Here is a 20,674-nt window from a genome sequence, read left to right on the forward strand (position 1 = left end):
AAAAGACTTCGCTTCGCATTGGCGCCTTGGCTACCATGAACTACTACACTTCCAGCAGTATTGCCTCTATAGTGTCCACATAGTGACGTACATTGCCTGGAAGTTGAGCAATGTCAATACATTGAGGGTCAAGATGCCAAAAAAGAATCTCGGCTAAACGTTACAACCAAAGGACATGGTTGTGAAACGCAAGTGATTTCCTGGTGGTCCCACGTTTATCTGATGTCATATCAAATGATCTAACGATCAAAGGACATGGCAATGGAACTGAAGTGACTTTCCCAAGGTCACAAGCCATGTGGCTGTGTTGAAATACCAAGCATAAGATGTTCTTTTGCAGAATCTTCCTATATGACATGCAACAGACGGAATCATTAGGGAAAGTTCGCTGTAGACTCGATCCCTGGGCAGTCCATTGTGTCATCCTAATTTGGTCTCCTGATGGTGAGGAATGAGGTCGGTCCACTATGTTCAGAGTAGTCCGGTGATATTTTAACTTGTTGAATGTTTGTGGATGGTGGATGTGACATTGTCCCCATTGTGCTAGGTGGATGTGACATTGTCTCCGTTGACCTACAACTGTCATGACTTGACATTACCTGGCTACCGTGGTTGGTTGACTAGAGGGTGACTCTGAGGTTCGTTGAAATAGGGCCTTATGTTTAGCAATGTCTTTAGGCCAAACTGCTACAGCATCTGACAGGATTGTAGCCAAGACTAATAGCAGGCCGGGTGGTAGGCTCTGATGAGGCCTGGGCTCAATAGTGAAAAGAATGTCCAGATGCACATTAGACCAGCCTGGCCCGTCGCTCTATGTCAGCTCATTCGGTCGGCCTCTGCAGACTAGATTCACATGTCCAACATTGCTGAGTAACCAGCTTTGGACTTATCAGGGGAAAGTATATTTGACCTGTTCGCTATAGAGTCCCTGGGCAGTCCATTGCGTCATCGTTATTGGGTCTCAGTGAGGAATGAGGTCAGTCCACTGTGTCTGGAGTGTAGTCCGCTGATATTTTAACTTGTTTCATGTTTGAGGATGGTGGATGTGACATTGTCCCCATTGTGCTAGGTGGATGTGACATTGTCTCCGTTGACCTACAACTGTCATGACCTGTCGTTACCTGGCTACCGTGTTTGGTTGACTAGATGGTGACTCTGAGGTTCGTTGAAATAGGGCCTTATGTTTGGCAATGTCTTTAGGCCAAACTGCTTTAGCATCTAGCAGGATTGTATCCAAGATTAATAGCAGGCCGGGTAGTAGGCTCTGATGAGGCCTGGGCTCGATAATGAAAAGATTGCGTGATAGTTTGCCAAATTCTAACACCGCTATTAAGTCCGCTGAAGTCAAAATATGTATCACAGGGATTTGAAGCACAGTATTAACTTAATTGGCTAAATAAGATTAATTAATCCTTTATCCTTGTCTGTGATACTGGGAGTATTTTGATAATATGATTAATCAGATTATATATATTTTTCATTCTCTATTTATCCAATAATGTAGCCTCAAATCCGTGTGAAATGTCCAGCCCATCAAAATGAAACTTTGTTCATTTCAATTTCATCACCAGCCACCTGATGATAAATTTATTTGGAACGGCGGTATCTCTAACCTCTTTGATGTCCTTTGATCTTTGTCCACCGACCGCTGTCGCCATCTCTTGTTAGACCAATTAATCAATTAGGCAAGTGGTTGCAGGGGGAGGCTAATGGAAGAGCCGACATCGTTGAAGAGCTGTATTAAAGAGCCAATACACAAATGTACAGGACAGAGCTCGGAATATGACCGGATTTAATTCAATTTTTCTCGAATTTGACCAAAAGAAAACACAAAAAAATATACGGTAGCAGGCATGATATTATGAAGTAACGAACAATGTGATTTTGAGGTGATCGAAAGTTGAGTTTGTGTATAAATCGGGATTTATTGTGCTCTGATTTTTTCTGAGGATTGGAGATTTACACAGCAAGTACAGTAATAATGTACACTACACTACTGTGTGTAAAATAGCTGATCTGTAGAAAAGGACTGGAAAGCATGGGGGATTACCACTCACAGATGTGGAGGATAGTTTCAGTCATATTATTTCTATGCCATCGTCTTTCATGTGCTTTTGATGTGAATCTAAATGTGGACGCGGGTGCTAGTATCGGTGTGACCATTTTCAACGCCAGCCTTGGGCCGGGCTGGTCGTATAAGTTACTACCAGTAAAGGGAAACACTGTTGCGAACCGTCATGTGACGTCATTCCTGTCCGTGGATCGCCACGGTCGCATCATAGTCAAATCGCTCCCAAGGTGCATAAATCGTCTCGGTCAGCAACAAAATCCATACACCGTTTACGTGATTAGCGAAACAATAAAACCAAGTACGAATTATTCTATGATTCCTGTCAACGTCCATTTGCACGGACGAAACTGTTTTACAAAATTCCGTCGGAAGTCTCAGAGATTACTGTACAGTTCGCCTGTCCTGGGCTATCGTCTTAATTGGCAGCAAGGTGTTTGTTTATCTCCTTACACTCATATTGTGAATATATTGAATAATCTCCCTCTGTCAATAAAAAAATGCGTTGTGGGTTATCGGACAGATACTGAAAATGTTCGTGTCCGTTCTGATGGATCTTTACAGACTCGTGGCGAAGTCTGCATTGTGACTGACACCTGGATTATAGGGATTAAATTATCAGTAATTTGTGGTACGAACGATTCTGAACTTCCGTTAAAGGTCGTACTGCTGAGTAAGAATGGACTTGAGCGCGACTTCAAAGTCCATCACTCCATAAAACATCTTCATCGGATGAAACGGGACACTAACGATTTTACTCCCATTTTTCCGGAACCTTACTATGTCCGCAATGTCACAGAAGAAAAACCTGCTGGATTATTTGTCGATACGATCAATGCGACTGATGACGACTCGGGAGCTGCTGGGCAGATCACCTACTCCCTGACCGCGACGAGAGACGGCCGCAGCCAGGGCATGTTCAAAATCGACCCAAACTCTGGTCGAATCACAACCACACAGAAGCTCGATCGTGAGGAGATTGGTGAACATTATTTCACCATCTATGCCAAGGATGGGGGAACAAGTTTCAAAAACACCGGCCAGGCATCGTTAACAATCAGAGTAGATGACGTCAATGATCATACGCCAAGTTTTGAAATTCCTCGATACTTTCACGAGGAGGCAGAGACAGCAAGTATTGGTTCAACTGTATTGACTGTCCGCGCCACTGACCAGGATTCCGGTGAAAATGCCAAGATCAAATACTCCATCATGAATCCGGAACCACCGAATGATGTCTTCAGTCTTGATGAGTCGTTAGGCACAATCACAACTGCGAAGAAATTAGATCGTGAGACCACCGAACAGTACACCTTGATTGTGAAAGCGCAGGACCAAAGTCTGAACATCCAGGATCGGCGCGAGGCAACAGCGACTGTCGTCATAACCATCAAAGACATGAATGACAACTACCCACAGTTCGAGAAGAATTCGTACACTGTCAGAGTGAGAGAGGACATTGATTGGAAGTCGCAGCCTGTAATCGGCACTATCATGGCTCATGATGCAGATCTGGGCCCGAATGGGTTAATACGATATAGTATCACTGGAGGAAACACGAGGGACACTTTCAAAATCAATGAAGTAAATGGCCAGTTGTCTGTTGTGAAGCAGTTAAATTATGAAGACACGTACGGGAATAGTTACAACCTGAAAGTGCGCGCTCAGGACAGTGGCTCCCCTTCGAAGGCAAACAGCACGACAGTTCTGGTTGTGGTGGAAGATGTAAATGATAACAGTCCCCGCTTCATTACTATGAACTTTCAGGAGAGGATACTGGAAAACGTCGACCCTGGCTATGAAATTGTTCGAGTGCAGGCCTTCGATCAAGACTCGGGCGCCAATTCTGAAATATCTTACTCCATTATAAATGCACCAGCGAATATGCCAATCGTCATTGACAGCAAAACCGGCCGGATTACGACAAGTGGTCCGTTAGATCGGGAAAAAACAGATCGGTACTCGTTCAGTGTCCAAGCCCGAGATCATGGGACACCTCCGAGGTCAGACAACGCTACGGTCAAAATAACGATCACAGATGTTAACGACAATGCCCCCGTTTTTAAACCGAATTTTTATGAAAAGGCAATTTCAGAAGAAGTGGCACCTGGTGAGCTGGTTGAGACAGTTACAGCAACTGATGCAGATACCGACCTTCATGCAAGAGTTACCTACAGTATCTCCGGTGGAAACACACGTCAGGCGTTCAACATACACGGCCAGAGTGGTCTGGGCTTGATCTCGGTCGCAAGGAATCTAGACTACAAGGAGCAGAATCGTTACGTTTTGACCGTGACTGCTACAGATCCGGGCGGCCTCAGCACATCCTGTACGGTCATTGTTAACATCACAGACGCCAATACGTACCGCCCTGTTTTCAAAAACACGCCATATGTAGCGAAAGTGAATGAGGATGTCAAAGTTGGTGTCAGTGTGTTTCAGGTGTCCGCAACTGATGATGATGTTGGGGAGAATGCGCGCATCTCCTACACCATGGACGCCTCTGATGTCTTCCGTCTCGATCCTTCGACCGGTATACTCTACACTAAGAAGCCACTCGACCGGGAGTCCACGCCCGGTTATACCATCAGTGTCACTGCGACCGATCATGGCCATCCCATCAAGTCTGACACCACTGATCTAGAAATTCAAATCATTGACGTGAATGATAATTTTCCCGAGTTCAAGCAAACCGTCTACAATGGGACAATAAATGAGAACGCTGTGGTTGGTACTAGTGTGATAACGGTCACAGCGACTGATAAGGATCAGGGCTCTAATGGCGCTATTCGGTATACCTTCGACGGTGGCAACAGTGGGAATGGTGACTTCAGTATTGATGCAACCCTCGGGATAATTCGCACCGCCAAAGCTCTAGATCGAGAACTAGTAGCCAACTATGAGTTGAAGGCATTTGCGGTGGACCGCGGCGCAAGTAAAAAATCCACGGCGGTGAAAATTAATATTCAGGTTAGCGATGTAAATGATAACAGACCTAAGTTCGACTCCCTTGTAATCAATCTCGATATCAATGAAAATGAACCAATCGGGTCGACGGTTGGGAAAATCGTGGCACGTGATCCGGATGAGGGGCAAAATGCGCATGTGGAATATAGCATCGTGGGTGGCGTGGATCGAAGGCTGTTTGAGTTGGGACCATCAAAAGATGGCGCTGCGGTTATATTGTCAAAGACCGAGTTGGATTACGAACGTGGTAAAAGAGATTACGAGATCAAACTTCGGGCCACTTCTGCGCCGTTATTTTCGGATGTACTTGTTGTTATTCACGTGAAGGATATCAACGACAATCCCCCTGAACTTCAAAACTTCAAAATCATATTCAATAATTTCATAAATCATTTCCCGACGGGTTATATTGGTCGAGTTCCGGCGCATGATCCGGATGTTTCGGATAAGCTGTCGTATCGGTTCTTGTCGGGAAATGAAGGGAACGTTCTCCACCTCAACACAACGACTGGCATGATTCGTCTCGACTCGAGACTCAACTCGGATGTCCCCAAAAATGGAACACTGAAAGTCAGCGTCTCAGGTAATTATCAAATGTTATTCTCAGTGTTTGAAAACTGTGTAAATGCCTTCTTGGAACCTAGAAGGTTTGAAAACAACAAGGAATTTATCAGCTCTGATCTTTATTGCCATTGTGCTTTACTGTAAAAAGTACATTTGTTGTGGTTGATTGCACCTAGTATGTGCGTGAGTGTTTTGTTTTTTCACTTGCATTTCAGATCGGAATCCCAAAAGTCGTCATATATATATCAGCGAAATGACGTTCATGTACGAATGTATGTTTATATCATTCATGATCATGCGTGTTTGGCCAGCAGGTCCTTATTTTTCTCAGTTTCAGCAAACGTTTTTCACAACAGGTCTTTGGTAGTTTGCTACATTACTGCAATAAACTAAGGACACTATTAACAGGAAGTAGCAACTAAAGCATATCGCTAATTTTGTTCATTCTAACATTGCGTATCCTCATACATTTATTTGTACAACAGGTTATCGTGATCTCAGACAGAATTCTGCATTGTAGGATAAAGGCAGACGTGACCTCCAAGTCTAATTCATGTAATTGTCTGATTTTCGTGATATCAATTTGGTTGCCCTCCCCCCCCATACATACTTTTAAAGTCGTTGATTTATTGGTATGTGTTGTGTTGGGTTTATGCTTTTCATTCTGCTGGCAGTCTTCTCATCTGAATAAGAATAGGAGGGTCTACCCCATGGTTGTCTGGGCTATTCTTATGACCCCATTTAAAGCACCTATTGTCGAAAGTTCTATTGGCGATGTAAAGTGCTTGCACAAGTGTCTCCTGTGTGTGAGTGGGTTAAACATGCTGTATAATGCATGTATATGTAGTTGTTCCGGATATTGGTACGATTTGAAAATATGATCCTCGAAAGTGATGTTCTAATGGGTAACCACTCTCTTCACAGTTTTGGGCCAATAATGGTCCCAGCTGGTCCAGCACTTCTCCAAATTCAATACCGGAGTCCACTTCCACTTTTGGAAATTGACTCTCAAATTACATGCATATGACCAAATGATATTGCACGGTATTATGGACCTCAGTAAACCAGTGAACACAGCTGGCTACCATAAGTACATACAGTGTAACCTCTCTTAGCGGACACCTCTCTATTAAGGACACTAGTTTTAGTCCAAATTGGTTGTTTCCATTCAGTTTGACCTCTCTAATCAGGACACCTCTCTATAAAGGACAGCACTTCTCAGTCCCAAGGGTGTCCTTAATAGAGAGGTTCTACTTTATATACCAGGACCCAGGTTCGCCTTGGTAGTGGATGAACCAATATGGCTTTCTAGGAAATACAGTGTCCATCCACATTGTTGTACTAGAGAATTCCTGGCCCTTTACAGTCTTTTGAACGAGATGTAAAATTAAAAATGCTCATCCCGCCTTAGAGGACGACTGCTTCGTGGAGTATCACCTCCAAGTGGAGAGTGAACACTGAAGAAGAATTGAGAAGCATGCCCGTGTTCTTTTCTAATGATAAAATTCTTTACTGTTCCTGTCACAAACTCCCGGGATTGATTAAACTCTGCGTCACCATGGCAACTCCCACTGCAAACAATTTATGGCTTTTCTCTTGTCATTTGTGTTTTGTAGCATTGTTGGCCTGAAAATGAAATGTACTCAACACCAAATTGTATTTGTTGCTGAAATGTACAATGGAGAATATCAGTTTCTCAAGCGAATATATTATGCATGGAATAATGTTAGTTGATAGTCATACTATTTTTTACAAAAGCAGTAATTTGCAGTTTCTTGGAATGAAACTTAAGAGTTCTTTGAATTACAACAAATCTGCATACGAGATTTATGTTGCACACCACATAACAATGTTTTAGTTGTATGAGTGTGACCCCCCCTCGCTTACTGCAAACATGGATTATCAAGACTATAATTTCATCAAAAGTTTTTTTTAACTGAAGCAGGGTTTCTGCCAGGATAAAATTTGAGGGGAGCACAAAAAATTGTTTTTTTAAAATTAGTTTTTTCTTAAAAAGGGTATATGACCCCTCCTGAGACGTTTTTTTGCCCTAAAACCGCTACAATTGGCTCCCAAATGCTCTTATTTTACATATCAAATCATGAAAATTACTCATTTGACAGTAAAACAAACTTTAGGGCTCAAAATTAAGGGGGGGGATATCCCCCCTTGAAATATTTTAGGGGGGTGAATCCCCCCACCCCCCTCTGGCGGAAACCCTGTGAACTATATTTTTTGACGCCACTCAAACATGTATTTGTTGTCATATTTTGCAATTCATTTTGTCAGACTCATTCATGATGAAATCTTTGGGCTCTAGGAAAATTCGTCCCCAGAAAATTCGTCCCCGGAAAACTCGTCCCCGGAAAATTCGTCCCCTAGGAAAATTCGTCCCCGGAAAATTCGTCCCCGAGGAAAATTCGTCCCCGGATAATTCGTCCCCGAGGATAATTCGTCCCTGGAGAATTCGTCCCCGAGGATAATTCGTCCCTGGAAAATTCGTCCCCGAGGAAAATTTCGTCCCCGGAAAATATGTCCCCTAGGATAATTCGTCCCTGGGAAATTTGTCCTCGAAGATAATTCGTCCCCGGAAAATCAAACAACAATTGAAAGTTTCTGACATTACTTTCTAGTAATAACTACTACTTACTACTTTCGACTTTTCTCATTCATTATATCTCTCTTTACTACCCTACTAGCTAGTTACCTACTCCACTCTTTTCATAGTAGGTAGAGGTAGGCAGGGGAAATAATTTTTTTTTTTCAAATAAGTATTTTTACTGGTCAAAATGAAAGAAAAGCTCAAAATTCTTCAATAAAATATTTCGCCTGCCTACTTCTACCTACTATAAAAATAGTGGGGGAGGTAACTAGCTGTATGGTAGTAAAGAGAGGTGTTACACTGAATGAGAAAAATCGAAAGTAGTAGTTATTACTACAGTCCATTCGACAAGACTTAGAAAGTAAAGTCAGAAACTTTCAACTTTGTAAAATATTCTATATATATTCTATATATTTCCTGTAACCCCCAACTTTCAACTTTGTAAAATATTCTGGGGACGAATTATCCTCGGGGACGAACTTTCCAGGGACGAATTATCCTCGGGGACAAATTTTCCGGGGACGAATTTTCCTTGGGGACGAATTATCCGGGGACGAATTTGCGGGGACGAATTTTCCGGGGACGAATTATCCGGGGACGAATTTTCCTGTAACCAAATCTTTGTTATCATTTTACACTGTAGATAATATCATGTCTATACATACTTGCTAATATTATACCAACAATGTGCTAAAGTAAAGTATGGCATATAAATATTTAGTGAACAGTCAACAAATATTGTAATAATTATAACCAAGCTGGTAATCAAATAACAATATTGTAGGAGCCAATTATTGGCATGCAAACACCAGCCTTACCACTTCTGGAAATATTTATTGTGGGAATTAGAAGATATGTAGATACAGTCCCAATCACAATTGACATCCTTCCTGCTACGCGTCAGTCATGCACAATTTACAGGCAAGTTTGCACGTTGAATGAAAACACACGATCACAATGGTTGCATCTCAATTCTGATTGTTTGGGTGGTGTGGAGGGATAAGGCAGTCTATTAAAAACCCTAATTTGTTTTACCTCGGGGCTTTCTTCCTACTGTTGCTAATGTTTACTTTACATCATTTTAGAACGCAATGCAAATAGACGGAATCCTGATATTTTTTTGCCACGGCTTTACTTGCCACTAGGGTTATCCTAAAATAGTTTGTTTTGTGGATTGGGTTGCGTTGGATGTGTGTGGCACCAACAATGTCTACCCGGCCTCAATGTCCCCTCAACCTCGAGGCTCAAGCCATCGACGTGAGTGGAATCGCTCCCCTTATCCCTATTTTACAAAATTGATGCAAAATATGCAGCCACCAATTGATGATAAGGTCAATAGTCGTGTCTTTTTCGCTGCATGTTTCATAAAATTGTATCATCGCAGGCAGCCAGGGTTTGCAGCTGTGGAACTATAAATCATCTGTTTGCATGATACTTTTCCGGCTGACATGGTTGACCTCTTCCTTGGTACCAAAGTTGACGTCCTTGCTAAATCCCTGATTGTGACCATGCCAGATGGTGCAAGTCCAACGTGAATGGGTTGATAACCTCAGGTGGCTTTGTTTTGAGGGGATTTAATTATGGTATATACAAGACCAACAAAGATGTGATTTGTAATTGCAATGACTCATTGCCGTCAAAATATTGGTGACATTTCTGAGGACCTTTCTTTAAATGTTGTCCTCTGGAGGGCCGGGAGCTAATACAGACCCTTACCAAATCCCTATTGTTTCGGTGTACTCAGCTCTTGTCTTTGCCAAGGGTCTTTATTCTGGCGCTGCTGATGGTTCCCAGGGCAGTTGGGAAGCTCAAATTATTGAAAAACTACCGGTATTGCCAGAATCATAACAGGATAAGGAAACTTTGAATTGTGACTGATGCTTGAACAGTCACTTCAGCGCCAAGACCTCCAGGAACAAGTGACAGCTGACAACAGCAGCTCAAATATTTGACACTTGAATATGGAATTTGACCAATGCCAACAAATCTAAAAAGGTGAAACATCCATTGCTTCCCTTTGTTTTCATTGCATCAAACTGTGTTATGCAACATGGAACAGTCAGTTCACTTGAAGGGTTTTGGTGGCTGGTTATGCCTAGAAGCAAGTCGAATAGAACTAGGGATGTTGAGAAGACAATTTATTGATAAAATGCCAGGGAGAAAGCTTCAAAACAGGGTGTGTTTATTTACCATTATTATTTGGATTAGGGCTGCAGGGCAGTCTGAACATCGAGAGGTATTCCCTCTGCAAGCCTCCACACACTTGATGACCATTGTCTGAAACCTGATCAGTGACATTGTCTGAAAGCTGATCATGATATCAAGATTGACAGTCAAGATGGCTTCACCTGGATGAAGCAGGAAACAGAGTTTACTATTTCAACAAATCCTTTTCGAATAGTGTAACTTTTCAACAAGGGAGTTAGAATGTCACAGTAATGGGTCAAGCTGCAGGGCTTTCAAAAACAACTTTTGTTAGGGTTTCAGATGAAAACTGTAAAGAAGTGAGAAATTAGAGGTGTAAATTCTATCTTCTGTGTTTAAAATTGGGTTCTTTCAACCAGAATGGCATGTTCATTTTGACCAAATGACAAAATGTAATGTTGCACCAGCATCTCAGTTGGAATATTTGGAATCAATCGAAGCCAATTCAAGCAGGGTCGGAATGACTTCATCGTGATTTTAGTTCTTCACATGTGTGGAGAATGGGTAAGGCCCATATTCTGCCAGTCCCAGCATCATACTTTGACAGTTGATGTAAGGAATTGATACAAAATTGTTGGTTGATTGATATCCTCATTTTGTGGTGGGGCATTTTGACAAGCGCAACTCTGCATGTGTCGAAGACCTGGCTTTGAGTCCAAACATCAAGAGCCTATGGTTGGCATGCTTGGTGAGGTCGTTGTGGGTGTTCTATACTTTTTGACTGGTTGAGAAGGTTCACAAGGGTTAGTCTCTAATCTGTATGGCTTATGCCTCTTTGATCTGCTTAGATTAGGAGGGCCAAAGGAAAGGCCTAGAAAGTTTGCACAATATTTTACCTTGATCGTAAACCGAGTAATTATTGATCGCAGAGATTATGACGTCGGCCTACAAATATGTCAGTCGGTGTTTCACGAATCAGTTGCTGACCAAAAACTTATTTTTATGAATTATTCTGTGGTCGAAGATTTCTGTGGGAATTATAAAAGTCGGTCAGGGGGCTGGTAATGTTCAGTCATTTAGTGCTTCTGTCAGGATTTGAAAAGGTTTTCTCCCTTAGGTCGGGCAATGCGGAGGGATTTGATAGGCCTGTGGTCGTAGGCTTCTATAACCTGTACTACTTGTTTTAGGTCATTTGGAGTGTTTCAAATTTATCCCAGTTCAAGCCACCGGAAATGGATGATGCAAATACAAATTGCCAGAATCCTTTTTGGGCTGGTGAAATTGAGGGGTAAAAAACTGATCAGGAGAACTTTTCAAACCTTTTGCCCCTTAATTTTATAGCCCGTAAAGGATTCTGGTAAGTCTATTGTGAATTTCCAGCAGTAACCAGAATGATTTGAATTGCAAAATTGGTGTACATGAAGGAAGAAACAAGAGCTTTGCCCAAGGACTCAAACCCACTGATTTTTCCTGTTTAAATGCTGTGGTCCTGATAGCCATTGGATTATAAAACAATCGTACTTCTGTGATTGCTATTTGTAAAACTCCTCAGCACAAATCATCTTCCTGAAATCTCCTTTCACTTTTATCGATCACGAAAGACTGATTATCTTCACGATGTAAATTCTATGAAAACTGATATATTCTGTGCCCCTGGCATGATAATATGGAGACGCTCCTGTTTTCATCTTTCTCTAGGTTATTCAAATATCGGAGAGTGACTCAGACGTGCCAACCATTCACGTTTTCAAGGGTCTCGAGTTCTTAGATCTGATATTGGCGAGTTCTTCATGTGCTAAAAATGTATTGAGATTGCGCATGGCATTATGGCGTTTAGCATGCGTTGAATGAAGAATCTATTGCCCTTGCATATTTTCATGGCCAAAGGTTGGAATTGTTGGCATTGGATGAAAAATTCACATCCCACAAAAGCTCTAAGGCACTTGTAGGCTATATTTAGCCTCTTATTGGGACTCCTGTTGCAGCAAGTTACCAACATTATGGCGTTTAGCATGCGTTGAATGAAGAATCTATTGCCCTAACATATTTCCCTGGCCAAAGGTTGGAATTGTTGGAATTGGATGAAAAATTCACATCCCGCAAAAGCTCTAAGGCACTTGTAGGCTACATTTGGTCTCTTATTGGGACTCCTGTTGCAACAATTTACCAAGGAACAGATGTGCTACAGCTAACACATCTAGCATCTTCGTGCAAAAGATTTCTGTATCTGTATTTCGTAACATTTCCCTCCTTGATTCTTGGTTAGATAAGCTCTTTTAATCAACAAAGACGTATCCTCGGTCCTAACAGCTTTGAAATAAAAAGCTCGAAAACCAAACAGAATACCTTAAAAGTGGTACCATTGGTACTTTCTTGTGCTGGAAAACTCGACTGACAATATAAAATGACATCCAGGCCTTTCCAACAACTATAAGCAGGTTGTTGGGGCGACAGGATGAACCAGGGGCACTGGTCAGAAAACAGACAGGCCGCCGAAGGGGCGATGGATGGCTTGATAGTGACTCATGTAAAATAGGTCAGTGCAGGCTTGTTAAGCCAGGAACCTTTAAGTTTGGATGATTCAACATGGTTTCATGTCTCCCTCTTTTTATTGTGGTTACGGTATGGGGCAACCCTGTGAGCAGATTTCTTCAGACATGTTTGCAGACAGTTGGGTATCTTGTTTCATTCTCTCACCTCAGGTGTAATTAGCCTGAATACCTCCTGGATCAACTAATCACCATACAGCACCGGGCCATTCACCTGATCATGTCTGCATCAAGTCAAGTGGATACTACACATATGATTAATGATAGTAGCAGGTGAAGCTTCTATTTTTAGCTCACCTCTTAGCAGAGGTGAGCTTATCCCATACCGTGGCGTCCGTCGTCCGTCGTCGTCGTCGTCGTCGTCGTCGTCGTCGTCGTCGTCGTCGTCGTCGTCGTCGTCGTCGTCCGTCGTCCGTTAGCAGGGCACGTTTCGTAACTGTTAGAGCTATTGAGTTGAAACTTGGTACACATGTACCCTTATGTAATGACACCTGGGAGACCAAGTTTCGGTCCGATTCGTTTCATGGTTTGGCCACCAGGGGGGCAAACGTTAAAAGTGAAAATATGCAATATCTCCCTTAATAGTATTCGGGAAATTTTGAAAAAAATATGGTAGGTACTTCTAGCAAAGGTGCATCATATATCCTCCGGGTTTTCGATTTGACCTCCTTTTCAAGGTCACAGAGGTCAAATGGTGTAAATTAGCCGTTAGGATGTAACGATGGCACGTTTCTAAACTGCAATGACTATTGATACCAAATTTGGTACACATTTACCCCTTAGTCAGGTGATCTCAGGGACCAAAGTTTGGTCCAATATGATTCACCACTTGACCACCAGGGGGCAAAATCCAAAAACCTTAAAAATGTGATTATTCCTTAACTTCTTGCCCGATTGCCACCAATTTGATATCATGGGTACATCTAACCACCATACAGTATATGTCACACAGGTTTTTAATTTGACCTTCTTGTCAAGGTCACAGAGGTCAAATGGCGTAAATTCGCCGTCAGGCCGTAACTATGGCACGTTTCTTAACTGCAATGACTATTGATCACAAATTAAGTACACATGTACCCCTTGGTCAGGTGATCTCAGGTACCGAAGTTTGGTGCGATCTGATTTGCCGTTTGGCCTCCAGGGAGGGGGCCAAATCCTAAATTCTTCAAAATGCCATTATTCCTAGTAATGACTTGCCCGATTGGCACCAATTTTATATCATAGGTACATCTAATTCTAACAACCATTCAATGTGTCACCCGGGTCTTCTTTGATTTGACCTACTTTTCAAGGTCACAGAGGTCGAATGTACTGTAAATTGGCCATTTTGGGGAAATTGTAATTGCTTGGACCTACATCAAACCTAACACTACATGACACAAGACCATGCTCTTTGTCCATCTTTCCTCCACATGAGGTGAGCACAATGGCCCTGGCCATTTCATTAAAATACTACTACCAGGAGCAATACTGCTACTACTTTGTACAACCAAATGATATCTTCTCAACCCCCAACAACCACTTTTTTGCTTGCCCCCCTCCCCCCTGGAGAACCCGGGGCAGCCACAAGTGCCCAGTTGGACATTTCAGGCCAGTTGAGAGTTACAAAGTGGCACCGGCGATGAATCCGGGACCTCCAAATCACAAGTCCTTCAATTCCTTCTAAATCTTTCATGAATATCATCATTCTCTTTTCAGATGGTAAAAATGAGATCGACGCCAACTGCGAATTATCCGTCAAACTCGTCACCGACAACATGCTATTCAATAGCATCACTGTTCGCCTCAACAACATGTCGCAAACGGCTTTCCTCTCACACATCTACGAGCTCTTCCTGAGAGGTTTGGCCAGCATCTTCGAGACAGACAAACGTAACATCTTCATCATCAACGTCCAGGATGACACGGACGTAGCGACAAAGATTCTGAACGTCAGCTTCTCGGTGCGGAAGATGATCCGGAATAACCAGGAGTACTTCCACCCGCCGCAGGACTTGAGGGAGAAGGTCTATCTACGTCGAGTGCTCCTCGCTCAGCTGTCGACAGCAGAGGTAAGAACTGATTGGAGTTGCCCTGGTGTAGTCTGTTGATAGAAGTGCAACATTGCAAATTTATGAGTTGAGATGACTTATGGAACACCGGCCTGGCAGGTTCTCAGTCTTTGGTTCTCTGATCATGACCACATGGGTTGGCGAAAAAATGCAGGAAAAAACCTGAGGTGTCAGCGGAGGGTTTTATGAAGGAATTTGAGGTCTAACCGAGCAGTCTTGATTAGACTTCCAAGGACCAAAAGGGCGGTATTTAGTCTTTTCTAAAAGGGCTCGTAAGAAACATTTGCCATTTTCAGTTTTAATCTAGCGGTCCTTGGATGCACCACCAGCATGACCAAGGACCGCTGTGACCAAAACTATGTCTTGTGCCATCTTCCGCCCCCTTCAGCCTTGCTTATCGTCGAGATGCACAAACTCACATTTGCCACCATGCGTTTGGTGTACATGCTGATTTCCGAATATGAAATATGCTGTCACTTCTACCTGAATCTTTACCTGTGCCATTTTCTCAGGTTTTATTGGAAGCAATTTTTCTTCCTATCAGAAGTCTACCTGATAGACGAAACCAAGATTTGTGCAGTACAAAGATTATGCCGAAGATTTTCCATGTCTTTTCTTTCGTGCATACACCAACAGGTTTCAGGCTGTTTGTGTAAGGCATTAAAAACAGGTGAGCTCCCACTCTGGAGTCTCTCCTAGGAATTGTCACCCTAATTTGTAGGTCAAGCAATACACCGAGTAGGCTATTGTCAAGGGAAGTTTGTACTTTATCAAATAGATGTCTTCTATTTTTCTTTTCATTGCTACGACTTATTCCATATCTGTGATCTCTTCAGTACAGTTCTGGTTCATTTGTTCAGTATGAAAAACGCGGACATGTTCTTTGTGGAATGAGTTGGTGTATTTCAAAGGTGTGATTCAAATAGTCTTGCACGTGCTACTGTCAAGTATGTAAGCCGGACAGTATACACAAACATATAGAGTATTACGGTTTGATCACACTTGTCAGGAAGTCAGTCACAAAATGCAGAGGATACCTGTATCTGTCAGAATCCACAGCAGTCAATTTCTGATGCGATATGTTCTGACCTTGCCTCTAGGTTTAGGCTTGTTGGCAGTACAACCCAGTGCATGTGGTAGCCACTTAACACTTTTAGCGCCATCCGACGTCATTTTACGTCTTGCAAGTTCACAGGGTTGAGCCATCCGACGTAATATTACGTCGCATTTTTAAATTTCCCGCTTTGTCTTCGAGGCGACTAGCAGCGCAGTATAGGGGAAAATAATTTAACTATACAGCGCTTGAGGTGATAGTATGATGTTCAGCCAATGTGCTATTTATAGCCAAGATCGTCTGCATTCGAATAGGCGCAATGGCGGGTCGAAGATTGATGACGGGGGCAGATGTAGCCGAGAGTATGCCAAAAAGCGGGCATTCGGAAAGTCACCAGATATTACTGTTCTATGTGTGGGGTACCATTGTGCAAAATCAAGTGCTTTGCTGACTATCATTCCAAATTAGCATTGTAAAGAGATCTAATAAAGAAGAACCAACACAGAAAATTTCATGTAATTATCTTTATTCCTTCTATTGTTTTCATAATTTTGAAAAAGGGTAAAAAGGGGCGTAACCTTGGCCCCTGGGGGAAGTACGCTAAATATGGCTGGGCGCTGAAAGTGTTAATTTAACATGCAGTGGCCGTGATGTTCAGTAATCGTGGTTTAGAGTGCAGTTGTGATCACTCATGATCAGAGATTATTTTGCTGACAAAGTTGTTTATTCCAATCATGAAAGTAGTTGTTGAAGAGGTGTACTGACAAATGAGATTAGTTTTACCAGCAGTGTAAGACCCCCCAGCAGTGTATTTAAGGAATGTGAAGGCTCATATTGGAGTTTGTCTGTATGATTGTTGATCCAAAGCAGTAATCTCACTCGAAGCACCTCGAATAGTTTCATATTTAGGGTCCACAGCCACAGGTCTCATCTTGACGGAGTAATGTTCTGTGGCTCTGTCTAAATGTTTTCGGACGAAGACCGAGCTATCGTTAGACACGCAGACCCAAACTATCGCATAACACACCCTTTACAAGACCCAGCGCTGACACAGACAATACCCTCCCTGCAGTATCTCGCTCCCAAGATCAATACTGTTAGACCCCCAGGTGTGAGCCCTTCAATATGGCGTGAATTCATTCCAGACAGAATTACCCCTCACAACAATCGAAGATAAAAATAGATTTCGTTGAAAGGTTTGGGACCCTTCTTTTCAATTATGCGCTAAATTTTTATTGTGGCGCTTTTTAATTGGGGATCCTGGGTATTTCGCATATTGAGGCGGTGTAAAATAATTGCCTTTCCCATTATTCAAGAATTGAGTTGGGAACACTTTTTGCTACATTTCCAAACCGATGGATGTTAGAAAGTTATCTGATTCCCCCCCCCCCCCAAATGTCATGTTTGTAATAGAGGAAGTCATGCATACTCTAATTTATGATCAGTCTGCTCTCATGTCTCAAATTCAGAATTTCCAGAATTACATTTCCCAAATGATGGATGTTAGAAAGTTATCTGATTCCCCCCCCCCCCCCCCGAATGTCATGTTTCAAATAGAGGAAGTCATGTGTACTCTTAGGCCGAAGTTACATAGACCTCATTCGTTCATTTCCCAGGACTCATTTTCCCCTTTTGCTTTCGTTCCCCTGTAAAAGCACGGCCTTGTGGCATGCATTCACCGAGGAATGAAAGAAAAACCCGGAAAGTGACTCGTGGTAAATGAACGAATGAGGTCTATGTAACTTCGGCCTTATTTATGACCAGTCTGCACCCATGTCGTGTCATGTCATTCAGAATTATTGATTGATAGATTATTCCTGATAAGTCATAGTGTACACAAAGCATGAACACACAATTGTGGTATATTCTGGTCAAATATCATCTCGTAGCATAGCAGTGCCTCATATCTATGCTAAACAAGCTTATGTGTGTGATTAGTGATTAGTATATCATATTAGATCATAACCTTTGTTTGTTCGATCAAAAAATGATTTGATCAAATATTTGGATGTCCTTGTGATTGATTAGGTTGACTGGCGTCGTTGCGAAGCGTTTTAGTGGCATTTGCTGCAATACCAACTATTTTGAAAACGGGGTGTTTGGGGTGTAAAAGTTTGAAATGTCCTAGGACAGAATGTCCGGAGAACAATGGATTCTGTTTATGTGCTTTGATCTCTTAGGTATTGACAGTCATGGCCTCTATAGATACCATAATATGGCAGAATACAATTTTGGAGAAATTTTTTCTAGGGGATATTTTCTACTTCTGCAGGGGCGGTGTTGTACAGGAAGCTAAATACTTGTCTCATACATACATACATACAATAGATCATTTTTAGGGCGCTTCTCAGAACAGAAAAAGCTGTTAAAAGCGCCACCTGGATTTATAATTAAAATTTCCCAAAAAGCCAAGTCTTTAGCTGGCCTCTGAATGACACATAGTCCTCAGCTGATCTCAGAGAGCCGGGCAGGCCATTCCACGGCCTTGCAGCGCAGACAGAGAAACTTCTGTCCCCATAATTGCTTCTGGTGCGTCGCACTGCAAGACTGCATCCTGATGATGTAGCACGCGTAGTGCGGGAATGAACAAATAAGGCTAAAGGTTTGATTTCAGGGCTCGCACAATCACCTTTGTAAAGTTACTTTACTTTCATTCCATGACATGAAATTCTGATGCCAGCAGCTGTTTCATAAAGGTAGTAGTCATCCCCCTATATCTGCAGATGTGCTAGGAGCAGCACTGTTTACCTATACAGACAGTCTGCACCCCTGAGTGGATTTGATTATCCACCACCTCATTGCTGTATCACAAGTTTGCCGTATTCGTTTCTTGCAGGTTCTGCCTTTTGACGACAACCTGTGCGTGCGAGAGCCTTGTCTCAACCACGAGGTCTGCATGACCATTCTCAAGTTTGGTAACGCTTCATCCTTCATTGCGTCCGACACCATGCTCTTCCGGCCAATCAGACCAGTCAACTCGTACAATTGTAGTTGTCCTAAAGGCTTCACAGGTAAGAATACTAAGGCATCATTTACGTTGTCCACTCTTGACTTCAACTTTGCCGGTGCACAAAAACAATCAATGTGCCGTTGGAAAGCTCATTGTCATTGTCAGGATTTTGCCAGGGAAACACATTTTTCAAGATCCGGTTGAAGGTATCCGAAAGGTGTTGGCCCGCAATACGGTTAATGGATGACGTCTGAAACATCAACGATCAAGTCTTATCCTGATGATATCTGTAAGAGTGCAGTCGAAAAATTTCAATAACATTTATTTTCCAACTTTGCATTAATGTAGTCCAAAGATTCTATTGAACCAAGCTAAAGAACCTATTTGGATACCTTTAATGTTTAGAAGAATTCAGTGAGGACTCTGACTCTTGGGCACCATTTGGGTGGCTGTCTACTTGGGTGGGTAACTCGGCCTGGCAAGTCCCCAAGTCCAAGAAGCTTTTCCCTAAGATTACAAAGCAGTGTGAAAGCCAAGGGTATCAAGCCCAAGATATTGTTCTGAAGCATCCAACACAAGACCACGCCATCTCTCCATGATATCATGGCATTTGCTTAATAAAATGATGTATTTTTTCCCAGGAATGGAGGCTTCGTACCTGTGTGACACCGAGGTGAACCTCTGCTACTCGAGTCCATGTGGAGAGAACGGAACATGCATCCAAAGGGAGGGAGGTTACTCCTGTGACTGCAAGGCTGGCTTCACTGGTACGTAACACAAGGATTCATTTCGGATATTTTAAAGTTACTGAGTGGAGAGACTCTGTCACTTGAGCTGTGTTCTCCACTTTTGTCCAGGTGCGGCAAAAATGCATTTTTTCACTTCGCACCCGGACTTATTCATGTTCATGGAGTTGGTGATGGTGTTACTGTTAGAGCTACCAGACAGATTTTGCTGCTACCTGGACAAAACTGAAATGAAATCTAAGTTGTGTCATAACATGGTTACTGTACCCGACCAAAGAAATTGGTAATGGTGAACACTGCTTGAGGAATTGATCCAACCAATCGCAGGACCTTTGTGGAGAAAGGCACTGAAGACTCAACCTGCTCCCCTCTTGCAGCCCATTGCAAATTCTTGCTGATGAAGATCCTCTTATCATATTTTTTCAGGCGAACAGTGTCAGTATGACATGAGAAACACCAACTACGTCAAGGATAGCTGCCCCGAGAATGTCTGTAGACCGCCGTCGCGCTGTGTGCCCGAGACTGGCGGTGGATTCAGCTGTGTCGGCTGTCCGAGGAAGGATTACCATACGGAATTCTGCGAAGTTACGACGCGTGGGTTTACGAAAGGGACTTTCTTGATGTTCCCATCACTGAGGAGGACACACCGATTCAGGATTCGACTAAGGTGAGTCTTGTTGTTTTTGTTGCGGTTTGAAAAATGTGTGAAGATGCATTGTATAATACAGTCATTGCAAAGCGCATATATAGTAGAACCTCTCTATTGAGGAAACATTTGGGACTGACAAGTGCTGTCCTTAATAGAGAGGTGTCCTGATTAGAGAGGTCAAATTGAATGTAAACGACCAATTTGGGACCTAAACTATTGTCCTTAATAGGGAGAGCATCCTTGATAGAGAGGTGTCTGCTAAGGGAGGTTCCACTGTACTGTGTCAGGTAGACTGTGTATTTTGACAAAAATTGAATCATGGTATTGCA

The 20,674-nt window shown here is 42.6% G+C and overlaps 1 protein-coding gene across 2 annotated transcripts in view; it reads left to right on the forward strand.

Moving 5' to 3' along the window:
• Positions 1–1,760: 1,760 nt before the first annotated feature.
• Positions 1,761–20,674, forward strand: part of LOC135491700 (cadherin EGF LAG seven-pass G-type receptor 2-like) — a 67,754-nt gene continuing 48,840 nt past the window's right edge. For both annotated transcript variants that reach the window (XM_064777723.1, XM_064777722.1), the window contains exons 1-5: positions 1,761–5,618; positions 14,594–14,946; positions 18,837–19,011; positions 19,592–19,717; positions 20,123–20,363. In XM_064777723.1, the coding sequence (XP_064633793.1) occupies positions 2,039–5,618; positions 14,594–14,946; positions 18,837–19,011; positions 19,592–19,717; positions 20,123–20,363 (4,475 nt within the window). In that variant the 5' untranslated portion in view covers positions 1,761–2,038. The remainder of the gene's footprint in view (positions 5,619–14,593; positions 14,947–18,836; positions 19,012–19,591; positions 19,718–20,122; positions 20,364–20,674) is intronic.

The sequence above is a fragment of the Lineus longissimus genome, chromosome 7 (genome assembly GCF_910592395.1).
Source record: "Lineus longissimus chromosome 7, tnLinLong1.2, whole genome shotgun sequence".
Taxonomy (NCBI): Eukaryota; Metazoa; Nemertea; class Pilidiophora; order Heteronemertea; family Lineidae; genus Lineus; species Lineus longissimus.